General features: G+C 50.0%; 5 protein-coding genes across 5 annotated transcripts; 3 read left to right on the top strand and 2 right to left on the bottom strand.

Moving 5' to 3' along the window:
- Positions 1 to 120: 120 nt before the first annotated feature.
- BJ212DRAFT_1569199 (muts domain V-domain-containing protein) lies at positions 121 to 4216 on the top strand (the record flags this gene model as incomplete). The annotated part of the gene is made up of 27 exons (XM_041342021.1): positions 121 to 144; positions 205 to 384; positions 435 to 663; positions 716 to 788; positions 841 to 1035; positions 1083 to 1153; positions 1210 to 1248; positions 1302 to 1390; positions 1440 to 1595; positions 1654 to 1731; positions 1781 to 1822; positions 1870 to 2106; positions 2155 to 2213; positions 2265 to 2331; positions 2379 to 2424; positions 2477 to 2488; positions 2539 to 2680; positions 2738 to 2745; positions 2799 to 2886; positions 2937 to 3037; positions 3085 to 3197; positions 3246 to 3265; positions 3314 to 3364; positions 3415 to 3433; positions 3484 to 3530; positions 3584 to 3621; positions 3675 to 4216. 27 exons carry the CDS (start codon positions 121 to 123, stop codon positions 3995 to 3997), a joined length of 2547 nt encoding a protein of 848 aa, XP_041191883.1. The 3' UTR covers positions 3998 to 4216.
- A 900-nt stretch (positions 4217 to 5116) lies between these two features.
- Positions 5117 to 7158, top strand: BJ212DRAFT_1513734 (FAD dependent oxidoreductase-domain-containing protein; the record flags this gene model as incomplete). Its single annotated transcript, XM_041341665.1, has 5 exons — positions 5117 to 5309; positions 5362 to 5479; positions 5539 to 5839; positions 5886 to 6001; positions 6052 to 7158. The coding sequence occupies 5 exons, from the start codon at positions 5117 to 5119 to the stop codon at positions 6947 to 6949; spliced, it is 1626 nt and encodes a 541-aa protein (XP_041191882.1). The 3' UTR covers positions 6950 to 7158.
- A 53-nt stretch (positions 7159 to 7211) lies between these two features.
- Positions 7212 to 10229, bottom strand: BJ212DRAFT_1363613 (uncharacterized protein). Its single transcript, XM_041335992.1, has 6 exons — positions 10026 to 10229; positions 9808 to 9974; positions 9536 to 9755; positions 9215 to 9485; positions 8566 to 9161; positions 7212 to 8515 (listed from the first exon to the last, which is right to left on the bottom strand). Exons 1-6 carry the CDS (start codon positions 10078 to 10080, stop codon positions 7659 to 7661), a joined length of 2166 nt encoding a protein of 721 aa, XP_041191881.1. The 5' UTR covers positions 10081 to 10229; the 3' UTR covers positions 7212 to 7658.
- A 440-nt stretch (positions 10230 to 10669) lies between these two features.
- On the top strand, positions 10670 to 17601 carry BJ212DRAFT_370285 (DNA-directed RNA polymerase II subunit RPB1). Its single transcript, XM_041343043.1, has 15 exons — positions 10670 to 10894; positions 10953 to 11151; positions 11207 to 11277; positions 11769 to 12014; positions 12063 to 12386; positions 12438 to 12684; positions 12734 to 12911; positions 12967 to 13046; positions 13096 to 13165; positions 13213 to 13273; positions 13324 to 16753; positions 16808 to 16889; positions 16940 to 17014; positions 17062 to 17091; positions 17148 to 17601. The coding sequence occupies exons 1-15, from the start codon at positions 10808 to 10810 to the stop codon at positions 17161 to 17163; spliced, it is 5196 nt and encodes a 1731-aa protein (XP_041191880.1). The 5' UTR covers positions 10670 to 10807; the 3' UTR covers positions 17164 to 17601.
- A 434-nt stretch (positions 17602 to 18035) lies between these two features.
- BJ212DRAFT_1482147 (uncharacterized protein) lies at positions 18036 to 20563 on the bottom strand (the record flags this gene model as incomplete). The annotated part of the gene is made up of 4 exons (XM_041340369.1): positions 18036 to 18054; positions 18106 to 18394; positions 18440 to 18634; positions 18682 to 20563. The coding sequence occupies 4 exons, from the start codon at positions 20561 to 20563 to the stop codon at positions 18036 to 18038; spliced, it is 2385 nt and encodes a 794-aa protein (XP_041191879.1).
- Between the last annotated feature and the right edge of the window lie 187 nt (positions 20564 to 20750).

The raw sequence follows: 20750 nt of genomic DNA, 5'->3' as shown, positions 1-20750 counted from the left end.
CCGCTATTGATATGCATATAGGTAAGTGGCAGGCGGCGGCTCGGGTAATGTTCGATAAACAAATAAACCATAACCGATAATTCAAGCTTGTCACTTCCACAAGCGACCATAACTGCACCCATGAGCTCTGCACGTCCTTGGTCAGTCAGCGAACTGTCATCGACGCGCCCTGAATCTGGGCAGTCGCGTCCGTATACACGGCAGACAAGTGCGTCCCGACTATGGACTGCTCAGTCATGCCCTGGGACGGCGCGTCCCCAGACCGCCGCTTCCACCATGCACGATGCTAGCTTTGTCATCGCCCTCATCGAAAGCCGAGGGATTGCGCACGAAGTGGGTATGGCCGCTCTCGATAAAGATACGGGTAGAGTCATGCTCATTCAGGTAAGGGCTCGTCTCCTACTAATCTACGGCAACTAACACATACGAATTAGCTCTCGGACTGCTCTACATACGTTAAGACCCTACATCAGATGCATGTATATACGCCATACATGATCCTTGTTCCAGATACGTTCCTATCCTCTACAAACACCAGCCTCACTCCTGCGTCTGCCACGCGAGGAGCTTCATCGTCATCGTTGTCGGTGCAGTTCATCAGGGGGGAGTTTCCTCAGGTCCCCATCGAACCGGTACCAAGAAAATACTGGAATGATAGCGCCGGTTAGTTAACGATACATTTTCTCCCGCATACATACGCTTAACTATCGTCTAGGCTATCAGTTTATCGCTCAGTTCTGTGTTGAAGACGATGAGCGTGCGGCTACACTGGTCTCCGTGACAGACAAGTCGTTATATCCGCATATATCCGCATCTACTTTTCTAATTACTAGCATGCAGATACTATACACTCTCAGCTGCATGTGCTCTTTTCAAATTTGTAGAAACCCGCCTCAACACCCGCTTTTCTGCATGTTCTCTTCGTATACGTTATATCCCTGTCGAGGGGACGATGATGATTGACCCCGAAACTGTTAGAAATCTGGAGCTAATCAGCAATCAGACCCGTAAGAAATCCACGCATTCTCTCTTTGGGTATCTGGCATCATTTCTTCGATTAGTCGTGGTTTGACATGCTTTAGGGTGCTTAACTATACCTCCACTGCAATGGCCACACGACTCTTGCGAACGAATATACTGGCACCCCTGACAGGCAAGTACTTGCATTATGGGACCCCATTGAGTTAATTCCATATACCCTGCCTGTAGCCCAAAGCGCCTTGGATGCCCGCCTAGACGCTGTGGAAGGTCTGGCATTGGCAAAACTCTGCTGTGCTTTATTGACCTCTACCTTTCCATAGAGCTGATTCACAACGAGGATAAATTTACTGAGATCAAGGATGCCTTAAAAATCTTAAACAAGATGGACTTTGACAAGCTCATCTCATCGGTGAGCCCTATCTCGTGGCGTGGACTTAAACATAACTTCCAGCCCATAGCTTGGGTGTTCTGAAGTACGGCCAACAACAACAGCAAAAGGAGCTTTTTCCCGCGTGTCACAAATACTCAGCTTGCGCACTGCTATCCGAAGCCTTCCATTTTTGCAGAGGGCTTTGAATGGATGCAAGTCTCAGCTACTGCTAATAATATATGACGTGGGCCCTGCACTGCGGTTTCGCTTCCGCAGCTTCTCATACTCCAACATGGATATAGATATTGTCTGACGAACGGTTAACTAAGATCGAGGAGCTCATCGCGGAAAACCTCAACGACGACGCAGGGCCAGTCAAGGTAATTGTAGTATGCTATTGTCGACACTGCCTGAACAACCTCTTGCTAGGGGGGGATCGGCGCGATAAACGCAAGAGTATACGCAGTTAAGGTACGTTGGCAACCACTGGCTTTCTACAAGTTGGTTCATTGTTGCAGGCAAACCGCAACCGTCTCTTGGATGTTGCTCGTGGAACTTTCAAAGAAAATGTCGCAGACATATACCAGCTCAACCATGCCCTAAGCGAACGGTATTCCCTTCCCCTTACTCTTGTTTACCAAGAAAGTGGCTTCGTGTTTGCTCTGAAGAAGGGTGAGCTTGAGGATGAGCTGCCGAAGGGATTCATTAACGTGTCTGCGCAACGGGGTCGTTGGCTGTTCTCAAGCATTGATCTGGTGAGACTCAACAGAAAGGGCAATAAATGGTCTGATATCAGATGATAGAAAAAAATGAACGCTCGAATGAAAGACTCATTAGAGGAGACGCTGGTCTTAAGCGACAAGTACGGTTTCGTTGTGACTCCATTGTTTTTTGAGATTGATAACATGCAAAGAATCATCCGGGACGTTGTAGGACAGATTATCGCGTTTTCGGGAGTGCTCTATTCTACTTCGGAAGCGGTAATGACATTCCCATTCAAAGCCCAGGTTTCTCAACGCTAGTTCAGGTTGCAACCATCGACTTGTTATGGTCCTTTTCTCATGTCTCCATCAGTCCGTCATCCCAGTTATTGCACTTTCCTCAGTCTAACGAATTCTTCGTTAGTGCGAAGCTATGGTACGGAGTGCAGGCTCCTTTCAAAGAATGCCAACAAACTTTTTCCTTAGTGCGTCCCGAGTTTACTGATACCTTGGCGATCAAGAGCGGTCGTCATCCTATCCTTGAGACTGCTCAGTCTGCCGGAATGGTCGTTTCAAATGATATTTATTGCAGCGACGCTGCCCACTTTCACATTGTTCAGGGGCCAAAGTGCGTTTCATAAATGATTCATTGTCTAGATGTGTAAATGTCCATACTCTTTAACAGCATGTCAGGTACAATGTGCGTCTGCACCCGTCCCACTGATTATTCTCAGCGTTTCCACAAGGGAAAAGCACATATCTGCGTCAAACGGGCCTTCTCACTGTGATGGCAATGGTCGGTTGTTTTGTGCCTGCTGAGTATGCAAGCTTTCGGTGAGTCATAGGTGAACTTAATCAAATCTTGATATACTCATTCTCCCAAGTCTGCATGACGCCTTACTTACTCGACTCTCCAATGATGACGATATAGAGAAGAACCTTAGCACGTTTGCAAATGAAATGACATCCTCCGCTATGATCCTAGGTCTTGATGTATAGATGAGTCTGTCACTCATACTGAACTCCCTCCAGGCATTGCAACCCCAAGAACACTGGTACTCATCGACGAATTGGGTCGAGGGACATCTCCTATTGAGGGTCTTGGTATAGCACATGCTATTGCAGAGGAACTCATCAAATTAAAAGTAAGCACAATTGCTCGTGCCTGGCCTTTACTCTTACGAGAACCTCAGTGTTTTGTTCTCTTCGCTACGTGAGCATGCGACTACTAGGTTAACTCGCGCGTTAACACGACAGTCAGCCATTTTCACGAGCTATCAACCACTCTTTCTCGACAGCCCGCTGTGGTGAAGTGAGTGGTCGTTATTCTTTTGACCAGTAATACATGACGAACTTGTCCAGCTTGCATCTGTCTGTTCAGGTGCTTTCAAATCGCTCTCGGTTGTAGCTTCTTTACGGATTGTTGTCCAGCGTTCACGTCCATCGGCCTCCAACTTCGGCCTGACATTCCAATACAAGTCAACTTCATATCATTATGATGCACGATGCCCAGCTGATGACATAATTATAGGATCCTTGACGGAGTTCCTGAAAATACAGGCCACTATGGTGAGTCGCAGATAACAGACAGTATAGAAGGTATCTGGACCAGTCTCTATTAGGACTGGAATTAGCCAAATTAGCTGACCTCCCCAACGACGTACTCACTGAAGCGAGACGAGTGTCTGAGGTCATTACCGAAAAAAACCTGCGTTGCGAGGAGGGAAGTTGCATAAACGTCTTGACCATTCGTAGGCGAGCACTTTTGAAGGTATCGTCAATTAGGTTCCTGAACACTCCTAATTCTGAATGTTTGATACCTCGTCAGCTTCATGCGCAGTTGAACCAGGCTTTAGATCACTCTTCGCTTCCTGAGGAGGAACTGGTCGCATATCTGGCACGACTGCAGAGGGACTTCATGAAGACTCTGAAAGATACCTTCTGACGATCGCTGATCAAACGAACCAAGGAAGATACTTGACTCGACAATACGAAGGTAACGTCGCCAAACCCTTACCTGCCTGTCGAAGCTCGAAGAGACGAAACGAGAACACTCGACGAGAACGCTCCTAGACATCATTCAAAGGTCCATTTTCTTGCAGATGCTCGCTATGTTAGACCACGTTCTTACCAGCCTCTAAAATGATTAGATTTGAAGTTGACAGAATTTTTTCGTGTGCAATGTGCGATCAATTAATCATCATCAAGCGCCGCTTTGAAATTGTCAGGAGAGGCCTGACTGCCTGACTGAATTAAGTGCTACAATGCTGTTTCTCTGTTCCAGTCAGTAATGTGTGGAGGTTGGAAGTCCGACTGTGTTGCATATCGGCTAGACCCGCGAACGCAACAAAACTCAACGCGGAAGCAATAATTATCGACGCCTCCACTAAAGAACACCGCAACACCTGCTCAAATATCAAAATCATCGATATAACATAGTACATACCGACGAGACTCAATGAGTTAATTATGGCTCAAACTGCGAATCTAGGGTTGCCAAGTGATATTGGATACCGTAGATGCGTACTACTTCTAGTGGGATTTGGTCCCAATTGACCAGTTGGGTTTCTGCTGTTATTGGGGGTGCTGCCTCATAGAGCTCTCCTCGATCTTCAGCACACATTCGACGGTGCATGACGTAGCACGTGTCTGATTCCGGGACACGAGTGAAACGCAATGGTTAACATGCAGCACCCAGCTCCCTCACTTCTATTCTCATGTCTTGAAACAGGGCGTATCTGGCTTTAGGACTCACGCTACCCCCTGCATTCTCTCAAGATAAGCTTGCAAATTTGCGATGGTAGTTGTGCCACACACAATGTGGCAAGGCTGCCTCTGGTTGAGGTGCTTGTGCGCATGGGTGATAAGATAAGGGCCCCGATTTCCTCACGTTTCGTAACGTGTCCGAACCAGTCCAGTGTGTGCCCTGGGGCTGTCCAAGAATGTGGCACTTTCTCATTTGGTTAGCCCCGCGTTATCATGAGCATGGGCGCCTTTCTTCGCTCTTCCATACTAGTTTCTCGCTTCCAACTCTCTCCATCACCCAGTGACACGACAGTATCTCATGGGCAACTGTGTTTCCCGTTCCAAGCAGCCTTTCCCAGTCTCTCGCAGTTCGTCTGCTGAGAAGAATATTGGGAGTGGCGTTCCAGACGGTCTACCTATAGCGGAGCCAACAACTTCTTTTTGGACGATTCCTGCAACCTCAATAGCAAAACCACAGCCACAGGAGAATTTGCCTTCCCATGCAGACGTGGGTGAGTACGCGTGTACCTGTTTGGAGGTCGCCAGATGAATAATTGACGATAGTTATTATTGGATCCGGTATATCCGGCGCCTCTTTTGCGCGAACTCTGCTTGAATGCGGAGACTGTCTTCATGTCGTTATGCTTGAAGCCCAGGATGTATGCTCAGGGGCCACTGGCAGGTGAGCAATGAGCGCCCATTTCGCTTAGATCGTTGATGCGATATTAGTGTTTTGCCCAGAAATGGGGGACATATCTTTCCCGCTACATACCATGACTACGAAGACCTGAAGAAAAGAGTGGGCGAGGATATGGCAAAGAAGATGATGCGCTTCCGGAAGGCGCACTTGGACGAGATTCTGGCCATTGCTGCAGAGGAAGGTATCACAGAGTATACACAGTGTCGTGCCGTCGAGGGTGTCGATGTGTACTTCGATAAGCCTACGTTTAAAGAGGCACAGCGGAAGCTGCAAGTATATCAGCGCGATATGGGCGAACATGCAGGCCCATATGCCTGCTATGAGGGCTTAGACGCTCAAGAGGTATGTTGGGGGATAGCATCGTGACTTCTGACTGACAGCGTGGTAGAAATTTCATCTTTCGCCGCTTGCGGTAGGTTGTATTACCACGCGAGCTGGTGCTATACATCCATATCGCTTTGTGACGTCGATTTTAAGCCGCCTTCTTGCAGACTACCCCAAAGAGTAAGTCTTTGACTTTTGATTGTGGCCCGCAATCATTTACGACAACTTAGATTTGAGATTCACACCCGCGCACCTTGTACATCAATCGATGAGCCCACATCAAGTTGCCCATTCTATAGACTTACTACAGCACGCGGGGTGATTACAACCCCACATGTTGTGCATCTTACAAATGCGTACGCGCCTGCGCTCTTACCCGCTCTCAAGGGAGCTATCCTTCCCATTCGAGAAACTATGACCGCGCAGCGGCCTGGTCGTAACCTCCATGCAAGCACGTTACGTGGCGGCCGGAGTTTCGTGTTCTTTGATAGTCCACGTAAGGGCTTCGACTACTTGACGCAACTCCCAGAAGGCGAGCACGAACTCATGTTCGGCGCAGGCTTTGAGTCGAGCACGGATAGCGGAAATAATGCAATGTATGGCGTGCACAGCGCAGCGCATGTGGGTGGTGCAATGCCAATCTATTTCGGAGCGGAGAGCTGGGGTGCTGAGGCCTTACCGACCACTCCCACAAATGAACAAGATGTGGGTGTAGGTTTGTGGGCAGAGGGAAGAGTGAAGGCGATTTGGAGCGGTTTGTTGAGTGAGTCGGCCGATGGGATGCCGTGGGTTGGAAAGGTGCACGTTAATGTGGCTGGCAGGAAGGCACCTCCTGCTTCGTCCGCACCCTCTTCTCTGAAATCAAACACGAAGAAGCTGAAGTCAGTTGTCACTGCTGCTCCCGGTGAGTGGATTGCGGCTGGCTACTCCGGTGAGGGCATGGTGCACGCGTGGCTGAGTTCCAAGGCCGTCGCGCTGATGCTTCTCGGGGAGGATCTCACTGAGGTCAGGACTTGGTTCCCAGAGCTGTTCAGCGTCACGGAAGACAGAGTCAAAGTGATCAAGCGGACTTTCAAGCCTGACGTTGTGCTGACTCGGAGTGGAAAGAGGTGTGTTTTCAGTCTTTGATACCCACATATATTGTAAGAGTTTCTTCTGTAGTAGGTACCTAATCATGTGCACGTTGCGTAGTTTTTTTAGTACTACAGTACTATGTAGTTTACTCGAATGCAAACTTATCATATCCATCCCGGACTCCCAACGTTGGTGGAGGGGCCTCATATATCCCCTTTGATGTGTCCGGTACCCGTTCGTTGGTCCCGCAGAAATAAGTATCGTTCCTTCTTTATTTATTCCAATTTTTGTCCATTGAGTAAGACTCTATGTACTGATAATCTAGTCCTGGGACCCCTTGTCCCAACCCCGACTCAAATCGTATCGTTCCTTGTACCGGGGCACCCCACCCCATAGATGGGCCAGACTTTGGAGAAACCGGGTTGGTGTTCAAAAAAGTCTGGATTTGAGACTGATAGGTCTTCGATGATGTACATCATGATCAAATGTACATGCTTTCCGGTACACATCATGTAACCGGAACCCCCGGATTAGAGGACAATCCCTCGCGCGCATTGTATATAAGCCGTATCTAATAATTGCAACCGTTGAGTAGCACAAGACTAAGTTATTGCAGTTTCATGATAAATGAAGACGACCGCTGCAACATGATTATTACATGTAAAACATGTTCACAACTACTATGTGCATTCACATTAATCTATCAGTCTACCGTGCGCGATCCTACTGTGACCCACTCATACACCGTAGCAATAAAAAATCACTACAAATCAATCAACAGCTCCTCTCGTCGCTCCGGAATAGTCGTAGGCGCAGATGGCGCGTACAAGTCGAACGATTGCGGTGCTGCCGTTGGTGCAGAGGGGAATTGCGGGAGCTGTGGCTGTAAGGGCTGCTGATACTGAGGGCGGGACGCGCGCGATACGGTGCTTGAGCGGGCGAGTGGGACAGGCGGCGGGGATATTGCAGTGCGTGCTGAGACGGTGTGGTGCCGTGCGAGGGCTGGCGTTTGTGGAGTAAGGGATGGAACCATAGGTTGAAGTGCGGGTGGTGGTGGTGGTGGTGGTGGTTGAGACGGTGCAGGAGTGTTGGCGAACTGGGATATTGACACGGGTTGGTTGGCCGGAAGGGTAGGAGAAGTAGGGGTTTGCTGGGGGAGGAAGGATACAGATAACGGCGGAGTAGTGAAGTGAGCCGGCTGCTGAGATTGAGGAGGTGCGGGTGGCGAAGCGAGTGGAGCCGTGAGGTGCTGTGAAGGCCCGGGAGCCCCTGAAGTATATGGTTGTGATGATCCTGCCGCATAATGGGCATACTGAGGCTCTGACTCGGGGACAGTGGATAATATGGGTCGGGAGATAAGAGGTTGTGGAGCGTATTGGACAGAGTCGGTCCGTGGTGGCGCAAAAACCGGGGAAGATACGGAGGATGCATGATGGTGAGATGGCGCCCATTGACTATGACCATTAGCAAGAGTTTGTGTGGATTGCCGCACTAGTGCAGTCGTAGGTTGGGCCTGTTGGGGAGAACGCCGCCACGTGGGATGTGAGACCTGATCTGTCAGTAGCTTGTCGTAGAGCTTGACGGCTTGCGAAAGCTTTTCGTGCATCTCTGATAGCAGTTCTACGTGCGAGTATCAGTAGAGTTAGAAATTTCCAAGTAAACTAACACACGTTCTTTGCGGTCGGTGTCGTCCAGACTCATCGCCAGCTTAGGCCGGAGCCCGTTTGCTCTATCATATAGTTCGTTGACAGCAGGATACCGCGACATGTCGCGTCCACCTTGGGACTGCACTTGCTCCACTGTCTGGCTGAATGTAAGAATGGCGTCGGTCTCCAAAGGCTCAAGATCATAACTTGCAAGCTTCGGCACTTGTGGGGCAGGCATAACAGTGGGAGGATATGATTGAGACGTGGCGTACACATTACTGTATGATTCTGTGCTTGTAAGCTCCACAGGGGCGCTCGGTTTCGGGGCGCTAGCCTCCCGAAGACTTGCTTCGATAGCTGCACGGAGATCAGGATCGTCCTCATCCGCGTCAGCAACTTTACGATCGGGGTGCGTCTTTCTGTCCACGAGCGGAGGTTCGGAAACGTGCCAATCGTGCGCGGAGGGTTGAGCGGGCACATAACCCGGTTTGCGTCCGTGAGCGGCACCGACCTCCTCAAGAGAGAGCTCAATAGCGCGCTGGAGCTCGGCGTCTGCGAGGTCGCGTGCACTGCTGTGACGCGGGCTATACATACTTGCAGAATGGCGGTGTGCCTTGTCACTGTCAGGAGGCGGCATATCAGAATGGCTTATAAATGAGAAAAACATATGTACCTTTTCTCAGCCTTTTTCTGCAACTTATTGTGACACGCATCACAGACCCTAACAGCTTGAGTGATGCCGAAGTGAGGTAAAGGTATGGATTTAGATGAACATTGTTGATCGAAAACTTGTCCACAATTCCGACAGTGATGTTTCCGATTGGTAAATGTAAACGGAGTGCGACATCGCAGACACAGCTCGGAATCTATCCATTCTGGAGCGGTTGACGTATCGACCATGGCAGAGTTCGCCAGGGCAAAGTCCTTTGGAGGGAAATGATGTCCTGCGCAGCAAGTGTGAAACGTTATGATGACAGATCAACTGGGTGAATACCTTCACTCTTGAGAGTCTTATAGACCTGATTCACATAGCTAAGATTGGGCTTGCCTTCAAAAGCCAAAGACCAATTTTGTATATACTTCAAGATGTCATCTCTGACAGAATGATTTAGACCAGGCATTTTGAGGATGGAGACCAGATTATCCATGAACTCCCTTGAGGTCACCTCGCTCAAGAAATGATCGCCACCATTCTTGACACAGACGTCTGTCAACTGTCGAGCTGGGATTAGAGAATGTTGTAAAGAATGGAATGATATGACTTACGCCAAGTGCGAGGAGTTGGACATTGGGATTCTTGTGATTAAGGCGGCGCTTGAGCGCACGCATGGCATCCTTTGCGGGTGCTGACTTGGAGCGTATCTGGTCACATATCTCGAGATTGAGAGCGACGTCCTCTGAGCCATTCGGTATGAGCTCCGAGGTGGCCTTGTCTAAAAGGTGATAATGAGTTAAAGCACACTGATATTGCTGAGCATGCTCACCGACAGCGTCGTCAAGCTGCGAAGTTCCCCATAACCAGCTGCTGATCGATGCCATGTAGAATAAGCACCGTGGAAGTGAATACAACTATTGAGTGGTCTGATGAAGCCCGCGTCAACTGCGCAGAGCCAGAGCTTGATGACACGATGACAAATCAGCCGTGATTTTCGCACTCCGATCAGTAAATATTCAGGTAATATTATATCTTAGTGACGCCGTGAAGAACAGTGTGCCGCCCAAAATTACAGAAGCATCACCATGGCAGAAACAGAGTTCTGTACAATTTTTTTGTAACCTCCACAAAATATTTTGGGTAGCGTATTGGTGTAGTTTATATGATGCATGACTAAAAGTGTGACTGCGTGACTCGGGGCCGGACGCAGGTGAATTGGAGCGGAGTTGGAACGTGGGACTCATCCGCAGGTTGTTCTCAACAGCCATCTTGCCGTCTTCAAAGGTCCTGTTGTCGACTCTTTTCTTCCATCCTGCAGATTCAGACGAATCCATCAACGTTTCCGCCAGTTGCGCGGTTCGCAGAGTTCCGCTTGACCCGTTTTAGTGAACGATTTCTATCTTTTTTTGTTACTTTTCACCAGGCACTTGTGGTTCCTTTCAACCCGCAAAAAAGTGGTCAAAGCTCCACCACTCTCCTCACAATCGCATTTACGACACCGCATTCGCGTTAATTCACGTTCTGGACTCCTTTCAGCTCCATTTTCCGACCTCGTCACCGCATTCCTGATTTTTACGCGTTTTTGTTCTCCTTACTCCTTTTGTTGCAATCATGTTGGGTCACCAGTTCGCGTATTCGGCCGCTCCCATTCGTAAAGTGAAGGAGGTCCAGTTTGGTATCTTGTCACCAGAGGAAATTGTGCGTCATAACCCATTCTCTACCTTGCTGTGCTAATGAGTGTATCTCCATCATGCAGAAAGCGTACTCGGTGGCAAAAGTGGAGCACCCAGAGGTTATGGACGAGACAACACACAAACCTAAGATGGGCGGTTTAATGGATCCCCGCATGGGAACCATTGATCGAAATTTCAAGTGTCAGACGTGTGGAGAGGGAATGTCAGAATGTCCTGGTCATTTTGGCCATATCGAGTTGGCAAGGCCAGTCTTTCACCCAGGTGTGTTGGCAAAACTCTCTTTATCTTAGCGTGCGACATTCATCCGGTTTTTCAGGTTTCATCATTAAAGTGAAGAAGATCCTGGAATGTATCTGCGTAAACTGTGGAAAGCTAAAAGCCGATATCGTGAGTTGAATTTCGTTCCTCTACTCGTTTCGCACCCCACCACCCAATTTTCTGGGGGCTCTCTCCATAATCCATTGGAGAACCCCAAACCCGCACCGCGGCAGTACCTCGAAAAAACGAGGCGTTTGACCCACTGCGGCGTGGTCTGCGCGCGTTTTCGATCGCTTGATCGCCGCGTGGACCATTGCAAACGCTCAGTGATGGTTGGACACGAGGTGCGCGGTGAAATGGGGCGCTGAACGAGGAGTGCGAAAAATCGTAGTCCAGCCAGTGCTCAAGGCACCTTGCTGGACTCGGCTTTGGTGGCCCTCCCTGTGACGCGGGAAGAGGGCTCACCGATGGCCGACATATATGCCAAATCATGTCGGCTGCCTCCTTGTGATGCATTACAATCCCTTAGATAATATCTCTATTTCCGTCGAAGTTGATGCTGACGTTTACATTTCATGTGCTTCCTAATTTGTTCATTCAATGCCATTGTCGTACCTTAGTCCGATCCCAATTTCGCCGAGAAGATCCGCCATATTCGCGATCCCAAGGCGCGCATGGCCGTTGTATGGGCGCACTGCAAGACCAAGATGGTCTGTGAGACTGACGAGCCCAAGGAAGATGGTGCTGAAGGAGATGTGGATGAGCCCAAGAAAGGTCATGGTGGATGTGGTCATGTACAACCGGCCATTAGGAAAGAGGGCCTGAAGCTTTTCGTCCAATACAAGAGACCCAAAGATGAGGATGAGGTTGGTATATGGCAGCATTACTGAATGCTGTTACTGACCGGCTTTCAGGATGTGAAATCGATGCAGCCTGACAAGCGGCTAATTACACCGTCTGAGGTTTACACGACGTTCAAGAAGATGTCGGACTCCGACCTTCATCTCATAGGTCTTTCTGATGAGTACGCTCGTCCTGAGTGGATGATCCTCACCGTTATGCCTGTCCCGCCTCCTCCTGTCCGTCCAAGTATAGCAGTTGACGGTGGTGCTATGCGGAGTGAAGATGATTTGACGTACAAGCTCGGTGAGATCATCAAGGCGTCCGCACATGTACGGCGGTGTGAGCAGGAGGGTGCGCCTGCGCACGTTATTAGCGAACATGAACATCTACTCCAGGCAAGTTTGCGAACACATATCCAAGTGCAGGTATTGACTGGCTGATTGTAGTTCCACGTTGCCACTTATATGGACAACGACATTGCCGGTATTCCTCAGGCGTTGCAGAAATCTGGCCGTCCGGTGAAGGCTATCCGTGCACGGCTCAAGGGGAAAGAGGGGCGTCTGCGTGGTAACTTGATGGGCAAGCGTGTAGATTTTTCTGCGCGCACAGTCATTACGGGCGATCCTAACCTGGAGCTGGACGAAGTGGGTGTTCCTCGAAGCATTGCCATGAATTTGACCTATCCTGAGCGAGGTGCGTTGTTCGTAATCGCTTTGGGTGTTTTAACTCGATGTTATTATAGTGACGCCATATAACATCGCATACCTTCAAGAGCTGGTGCGTAACGGCCCGACTACATACCCTGGTGCACGCTATGTTGTGAGAGATACTGGCGAACGGATTGATCTACGCTATAATAAGCGTGCGGACGCGTTCCTGCAATATGGGTGGATTGTCGAGCGGCATCTGAAGGATGGAGAGTAAGTTTAAGGAGCAAAGGATGCGCGCTGATTCTCATGCTGATGCACGTTTCAGCTTCGTGTTGTTCAACCGGCAACCTAGTTTGCACAAGATGAGTATGATGAGCCACCGAGTGAGGCTGATGCCATACTCTAGTGAGTATAGCATTCTCTTGCATGCTTTGCAAGAAATTAATGAGTACAGCCTTCCGACTGAATCTGTCCGTGACGCCTCCATATAATGCCGATTTCGACGGCGATGAAATGAACATGCAGTAAGTCACCTTTGTTTCATATACAATACGGTGTTCACCTTTCCCAGCATTCCACAGAGTGAAGAAACACGCGCCGAACTGTCGCAAATAGCATGGGTTCCCCGTCAGGTAATGACATCTTCTCTCGTTCATGGGTATTCTATTTAACTGGTGCACAGATCATCTCGCCACAAGCCAATAAGCCTGTCATGGGCATCGTGCAGGACACGCTTTGTGGGATCCGCAAGTTTACGTTGCGAGATACGTTCCTGGACTGGAACCAGGTTCAGAATATCTTGTTGTGGGTCCCTGGCTGGGACGGCAATGTGCCAATACCCGCTATTATCAAGCCAAAACCCATGTGGTCGGGGAAGCAGATTCTTAGCATGGTGATCCCCCGCGGTATCAATATTCATCGCGCCCCAGATCCCAAGTCCTCGAACCCGATCTTTGACGACGGTATGTTAATTGAGAATGGCGAAATCATCTTTGGCGTTGTCGAGAAGAAGACTGTGGGTGCTTCTCAGGGTGGTTTGGTGCACGTCGTCTTCCGCGAGAAGGGCCCTGAGGCTACTCGCGACCTCTTCACAGGCATCCAGATGGTCGTGAATTTCTGGCTGTTCCACAATGGATTCAGTATCGGCATCGGCGACACTGTTGCTGGTCCCAAGGTCATGGATTTCATCACGCAGCGTATTAGCGAAAAGAAGCAGTTGGTTGCGGAGATCATCGAAGAGGCATATCATGACCGGCTGAAGGCGCTACCTGGCATGACTATCCGAGAGTCGTTCGAGAGCAAGGTAGAGCGCGAGCTCAATCGCGCTCGTGATGACTCTGGTCAGTATGCGCAGAAGAACCTGAAGGATGACAACAATGTGAAGCAGATGGTCACAGCTGGTTCCAAGGGTTCGTACATTAACATCTCGCAAATGTCCGTCTGTGTCGGGCAGCAGAGCGTTGAAGGTCGTCGTATTCCATTCGGGTTTCGTCATCGTACTCTTCCTCATTTCACTAAGGACGACTTCAGCCCGGAGGCACGTGGCTTCGTCGAAAACTCATATCTGCGAGGGTTGACGCCGCAGGAGTTTTTCTTCCATGCTATGGCTGGAAGAGAAGGTCTCATTGATACGGCCGTCAAGACAGCAGAGACCGGCTACATCCAGCGTCGCCTCGTCAAGGCATTGGAAGATGTCATGGTTCACTATGACGGCACAGTTCGCAACTCGCTTGGAGATCTCATTCAGTTCGTGTACGGCGAAGACGGTATGGACGGCGCGTTCATCGAACGCCAAAAAATCGAAACCTTTGGCCTTGACAATGGAGCCTTTGAGCACAACTATCGTGTTGACGTCACAGATGGCAAGAATGGATTCCTGCCCAATACCCTGCAGATTGGCGTGGATGACAGCTCTCTGGAGCTACAGATGAAGTTGGATGAAGAATACAACGAGCTTCTGAACGACCGCCGCCTTCTACGAGAATTCATATTTCCCCAGGCGGACGGCCTTAATCCTCATTATCTGCCTGTCAACCTTCATCGTATTATTCAGAACGCCACGCAAATCTTCCACATCGACAAGCGGAAGCCGAGTGATCTGGAGCCGGCCTACATTGTTGAAGCCGTTCAGCAGCTCAACGGCCGCTTGGCTGTCGTAGTTGGTGATGATCCGCTGACGAGAGAAGTCCAAGCCAATTCATCGCTCACATTCCGCATGCACGTCCGTGCCACCATGGCCACTCGCCGCGTACTCGAACAGTTCCATCTTACCAGAGAAGCATTTGACTGGGTCCTTGGTGAAGTGGAGGCCAAATTCAACCAGTCGCTGGTGAACCCGGGAGAGATGTGCGGCACACTTGCTGCTCAGTCGATTGGTGAACCGGCTACGCAGATGACGCTCAATACGTTCCATTATGCCGGTGTCTCCAGTAAGAATGTGACACTCGGTGTCCCGCGTCTGAAGGAGATTATCAACGTTGCTACCAAAATCAAAACACCCTCCCTCACTGTCTACCTCGAGCCTGACATTGCTGAAGAGAGTCTGCTTGCCAAGAACGTTGAGCAAGAGCTCGCATATACCTCATTGCGTACCGTGACGGCAGCCGTGGAGATCTGGTATGACCCAGACCCAAGCTCCACCATTATCGAGGAGGACTCCGTCTTCGTAGAGTCGTTCTTTGCCATTCCCGACGAAGAGATTGAGTCCAAACTGCATCTGCAGTCGCCGTGGCTCCTTCGTCTCGAGCTCGATCGTGCCAAAATGATTGATCGCAAGCTCACCATGGCTTATGTCGCCGGTCGCATCGCGGAGAGCTTCAAGACTGATCTGTTCGTCATCTGGAGCGAAGATAACTCGGAGAAGCTCATCATCCGTTGCCGTGTGCTCGGTGGTGGTGACAAAGACGATGACGGTCTGGGAACTGTGGAAGAAGACATCTTCTTGCGCCAGCTTGAAAACACCATGTTGAATTCCGTCAGCTTACGCGGGGTTCCTGGCATCCAAAAAGTCTTTTTGCAGCAGCATGACAAAGTATATATCGACAAGACAGGCGCCATCAAGACAAAGAAGGAGTGGGTGTTGGAGACGGACGGTATCAATCTCAAGACTGTCATGTGCATCGATAGCGTCGACTTCACCCGTACGTATTCGAACAGCTGCGTCGAGGTTTTCAACGTGCTGGGTATTGAAGCAGCCCGCGCTGCTATTATGAAGGAGCTGCGTGGGGTCATCGAATTTGACGGTTCCTACGTCAACTACCGTCATCTTGCTCTCCTTTGCGATCTCATGACGCACCGAGGTTCTTTGATGGCAATCACCCGTCACGGTATCAATCGTGCTGACACCGGAGCACTCATGCGATGTTCATTCGAGGAGACTGTGGAAATCCTCATGGAAGCAGCTGCGGTCGGCGAGAAGGACGATTGTCATGGCATCGCCGAGAATGTTATGTTCGGCCAGCTAGCACCAATGGGCACTGGCGCCTTTGACGTGGCTCTCGATATTGATATGCTGAAGGACGCTATCGTTGATCATCGTCTGCCAGTTCAAAATATGCTAGCGGCACAGGCAGATGGTGGCATGACACCAGGACAAGTGGCAATGACGCCATATGATACCAACTCCCCTGCATGGTCAGAAGGCAGTTTCAAAGGTGAATCAGCCGCCTTTTCTCCTCTCGCTGTCAACGGCGGTGAGGATCCCGCAAACTTCTCTTTCCTTGGGTATGGGCAGAGTCCTCTTGGCGCCGGAGGCATGTCGCCTGCAGGGCCTGGGTACAGCCCCAGCTCTCCCAATACATACTCGCCGACATCGCCATATGTTCCACAATCACCGTTTGGCGGCGCTACATCACCTTTTGGCACATCTCCATATGCTACTTCTCCTTTCTACGACCGTGGAAGGGGACCAACATCGCCGACGTATTCGCCGACATCTCCCGCACTCAATCTCACGTCTCCAGGATATTCACCGACGAGCCCACGCTATTCTCCCACTTCTCCGTCGTTCTCTCCCACATCGCCGCGCTACAGTCCACAATCTCCATCATTCTCACCCACGTCACCGAGATACTCTCCCACTAGTCCCTCCTTTAGCCCTGCTTCTCCCCGTTGTAAGTTGATTTTTCTCGTACCTCAACCTTTGACTGATGTCTTACTTTTCTCAGACTCGCCAAGTAAGTACGGGTGTTATTCATGTATGATGTGTACTGATGATCAATTGTACCACTCCACTCACGCCCACAGCTTGTACGTATTCATATTTTTCATTGACAATTACGTATTAAGTTCTACTCCAGCGCCCGCTCAAATGTCGCCATCCTCACCAAAGTATTCTCCCACATCACCAGTGTCCCCTTCGTCTCCAAAATACTGTAGGTCGCCCAATTCATACCAAAGTCAACCAGCTCACAATTTCTAGCTCCCACATCCCCCACGTACTCCCCAGCTTGTGAGTGCTCTCACCTTATCGTATTTCCACAGCCACTGACCCCAAATCCCTCACAGCACCGGCATATTGTAAGACTCTTCTCCGTAACCTAACCATCGCTAACCTCTTTTTAGCCCCTGCTTCTCCCGCCTATAGCCCGACGTCACCCCAGTGGTCGCCTTCGAGTCCGGCACAGAACGGCCGTAGTCACTCGTACAGCACATCACCATCCTGGGAGTAAGATCACTGCTCCATGTCTGGTGGCGTTATTATCTAGCACGTTTCTTTCCTGTCAAGCACTCCATGTAGATTAAGCACATTTTACTATACAGAGCTAGATATGCCTATTTCTCTCATGATAAACATATTCATTGAAATTTGAACGAGCCTTGCAGCAATGCGGTATGTATGTGAATACTAAACATGTAAGTCAGCATATGTAAAAACCCATTGTTGGGCGATGGCATGGCGACATGTATATATAAAAAAGTCACTGATCTCGCTCTCAAATCAACTCAAAAAGCGTCCAAAAAAAGAAATATCAAATGTACGTACGTAGCAGAGCTAGAAGCTATTTGCAAAAGAGTGAGTTTGGTTGTGGGTGGTGGGTTGTGATGTGGGCAACGCCGGCGTGCGCGCATAGTATTACACGTGAGGGTATATGAGAGAGACAAGTGAAGTGAAGTGAAACGGAGACTGGAGTGCAAGTAACACGTGGACGGTGTGATCCGACAGCTTTAATGAGGTACTGTACTTGTGCAGCGCAGCCGCTTGTAAAAAATGCGAATGCTCTTCATGCTGAGTTTTTAGATCAGGGGGGGATAGAAGTGGTTGTGTAAGGAAACGAAACGTAGGCAAACGGCATCGGAGAAAGAAGAAGAGAGAAGCGAGAGAGAAGACAAAAGCGAGCCAAAAATTCGAACCGAGCAAGCACCGGTATCAGCAACTCTACGGCAACAAACCGCTCAGATGAAAAATTGGGTACTGCAGTCATTCATCAGTGAGCATGCCACAAAAAAAAGGCAAAGAACGCACTGCATCCGACTACAAGCATGCACTTCCATCTCCTCCATCTTGTACGAATTGAGCTCCTCTTTAATGCGCTGCGCCAATGCAGGCGTCAATCGACTCCACGTCGCAGGCTCGCTGCGACGATCATAAACAGCCGATGAAAAGGTATCATAAACTGACAGATTATTTGCAAACACGAGCCTTTTGGCAGGCGTCGTCGCTGAGCGGTGCGTCAGCGTCAGTGGGGTGTTAGGGATCGTGGATAGGGCTGGGGCGGATGAGTTGGAGAGGGTGAACATGCTCTTTTCTTTCTCTGCTTGATCGTTAGATGTGTTTGATCTAGTGTGGAGAGGCATACCTGGTGCGTTACCTGAATGTGAGGGGTGTCGATGCAGCCCATCGATATGGTCTGGATCGGGAGAGGGTATCCGGGCGAGTGGACTCAACTCGGATGACTGCGCCGGATGCGAATTATATGAATTCGAGCGTACGCGGATAGCCGGATTCGCCATGCTCTCGCCATTATACACCTCTTGCGAGTAATTATCAGCGCCTAGGAAGAGATGAGCGTAAACAGTGTCCGAACTACTCCACACGCACCTTTAAGGATACCCTTTGCAGGCGTCCTGTGACGTTCGACGCTGCGCCTGATATTGGTCGCCCAAGCGACGACTTCCTCGTCTTCGCCCGCTACACGAATAGTAACGTCCTCTTCCCCGTCCTCATCCCAGACTTCATCGTCGTCCCAGCCGTCCGATATGAAGTTCTGTCCAGGCTGTGGTACATACGCGTGTCCATCATCACTCTCGTCATCCTCTTCGACCAACACCCTCGTTCCATCCTCATTCACCCTAGCACTCGACTCACCAGCCCTTGTAGTGGTATTCTTCTCCCACGCAGGAGGGACATGGGTCCCATTCGCCTGAGGCTGCACCGGTTCCACACGAACCTTTGCAACAGCAGCCTCGGCATTACTCTTGAGGGTATGCTCCCAAGCGAGTGTAGCAGCAGGACTCAACCCGCTCATCTCCGGACCGCTCCATTCGCCACGATCAAGCTCGGCAACAGCGTGCGAAAGGGCAGGAGCGACAATATCGCCTTTTGCATCCTTTTCCTTTTTCTTTTTCTTCTTGCCGTTGTCCTCGGAACCTTCAGAAGACTTGTTCTTGTCTTTGAAGAGGGAAGTTATTCCTGCGAGGCTGTTCCGCCTTGCGAGTTTCCCGATGGAGCCGATCTTGCGGATGACGACGGAAGCAGAGGACATTGTGGATGAAAGAGATATGTTGTCGGTGCTCGCGTTGAGGCGGGAGTTGAACAAGGACGCAGCGCGACCTTTTTTCTTGGTCTGAACTGTGGCGGTGCTGGCGGCGTCAGCATCTGGGAGGGTTGCGGGAGGGTCTTTGGTTGTGCTTCCACCTGCAGAGGAAGGTTCTTCCTCTTCTTGCAATGCTTGAGCGGCATTGAGACTGAGTGCACGACGGAGTCTGCCCTTAATGCCGCCTGTTTTTCCACCGATGGAAGTGCCTTCGAGGATAGCGGCGAGATCGGAGTCATCACGTGACATGCGCTTTTCCGCAGCCGTATATGTGCCTTGACTGAGCGGGGACGGCCGGGCGGGGCGAGCATGGGAAGAAGATGAAGCGGTTGCGGGAGTTGTGGCCGTGGAAGTGGAACTCCTGGAGGATGCGGTAGTTACGGAAGGACGCAGAGCTGAAGAATTTGTAGATGAGGAAGAGGTTGTTCGGTGGTGTGGATGGGGAGATTTAGTGGATGAACCGCTACCTGTACGAGGGCGTGGATTTTCTGTTGTTGTTGTTGGGATCCTTGGACGAGATGGGACTTGACCCTGACTTGTTGTGCGTTGGCGTGATGCTCCGCCGTGAGAGGAAGAAGAATTGACAGAAGTTGTGGAAGCGGAGGCTTCACCGCGTGGATATGGAGGTTGTGGACGCCATTCCGGAATATCTTGTGGACGGGTATTATTGTTTGGACGGCGATATGGATGAAAGCCATTATATTGAGCTGCATCTGATGAAAGAGAACGTTGAGATTGAGGGGGAGGAGGGAAATTCTGATGATGAGAATGGGGAGGGGGTGTTCCACTTGGAAAAGGGGGGAATAACTGGGAGGGGTTAAAGTAGTCAGTTGGTTGAGGACGTTGATGAGGATGGATTTGTTGTTGTTGAGAATACATCATCTGCTGATATGCCCACTGAGCGAGTTGGGCATTTGCTTGAGGATCGAAATAAGGGTTTTGTTGTTGAAGATGAGGTTGTTGCTGTTGTTGTTGCTGTTGCTGTTGTTGGTAGTAAGAAGGGTAAAAGGGTTGAGCATTTGGACTTGGAGTCCAAGCGCCATGAGGCTGTTGAACTGGGTATGGATAAGGTTGGATTGGTATGTTAGACTGTTGTTCGTTTGATTGAGGGCGTGGATCCATTGTATCGCGAGGTGGGTGCCAATCTTGTGGTACGAGAACGGCCATGGGCAAACTGCAACAGCAGAAATTCTTGAATGATGATTGCTTTAGATTAGAAAAAAAAAAGCGATAAAAACGCAAACGCACAAGATTAAAGAAGCAAAGAAAAGTCAGTAACACGAGGACCCCCCTCCTTTCAAAAAAAAAAAAAGGTAAGAGTTCGGACAACGAATACCGCGACGACCAACAACAG

Source organism: Suillus subaureus (genome assembly GCF_016647635.1).
Source record: "Suillus subaureus strain MN1 chromosome Unknown BJ212scaffold_21, whole genome shotgun sequence".
Taxonomy (NCBI): Eukaryota; Fungi; Basidiomycota; class Agaricomycetes; order Boletales; family Suillaceae; genus Suillus; species Suillus subaureus.
This window is presented reverse-complemented; position numbering and strand designations above follow the sequence as displayed.

Bases quoted from the DNA above. Each gene is read 5' to 3' on its own strand.
- BJ212DRAFT_1363613 (XM_041335992.1), bottom strand. From the start codon at position 10,080: ATGGCATCGATCAGCAGCTGGTTATGGGGAACTTCGCAGCTTGACGAC. The intron at 9,975-10,025 runs GTGAGCATGCTC...ATCACCTTTTAG, and splicing joins GCAGCTTGACGACGCTGTCG to ACAAGGCCACCTCGGAGCTC. The intron at 9,162-9,214 runs GTACATATGTTT...GCCTCCTGACAG, and splicing joins CAGAAAAAGGCTGAGAAAAG to TGACAAGGCACACCGCCATT.
- BJ212DRAFT_370285 (XM_041343043.1), top strand. From the start codon at position 10,808: ATGTTGGGTCACCAGTTCGCGTATTCGGCCGCTCCCATTCGTAAAGTG. The intron at 10,895-10,952 runs GTGCGTCATAAC...TCCATCATGCAG, and splicing joins TCTTGTCACCAGAGGAAATT to AAAGCGTACTCGGTGGCAAA. The intron at 16,754-16,807 runs GTAAGTTGATTT...TACTTTTCTCAG, and splicing joins TAGCCCTGCTTCTCCCCGTT to ACTCGCCAAGTAAGTACGGG.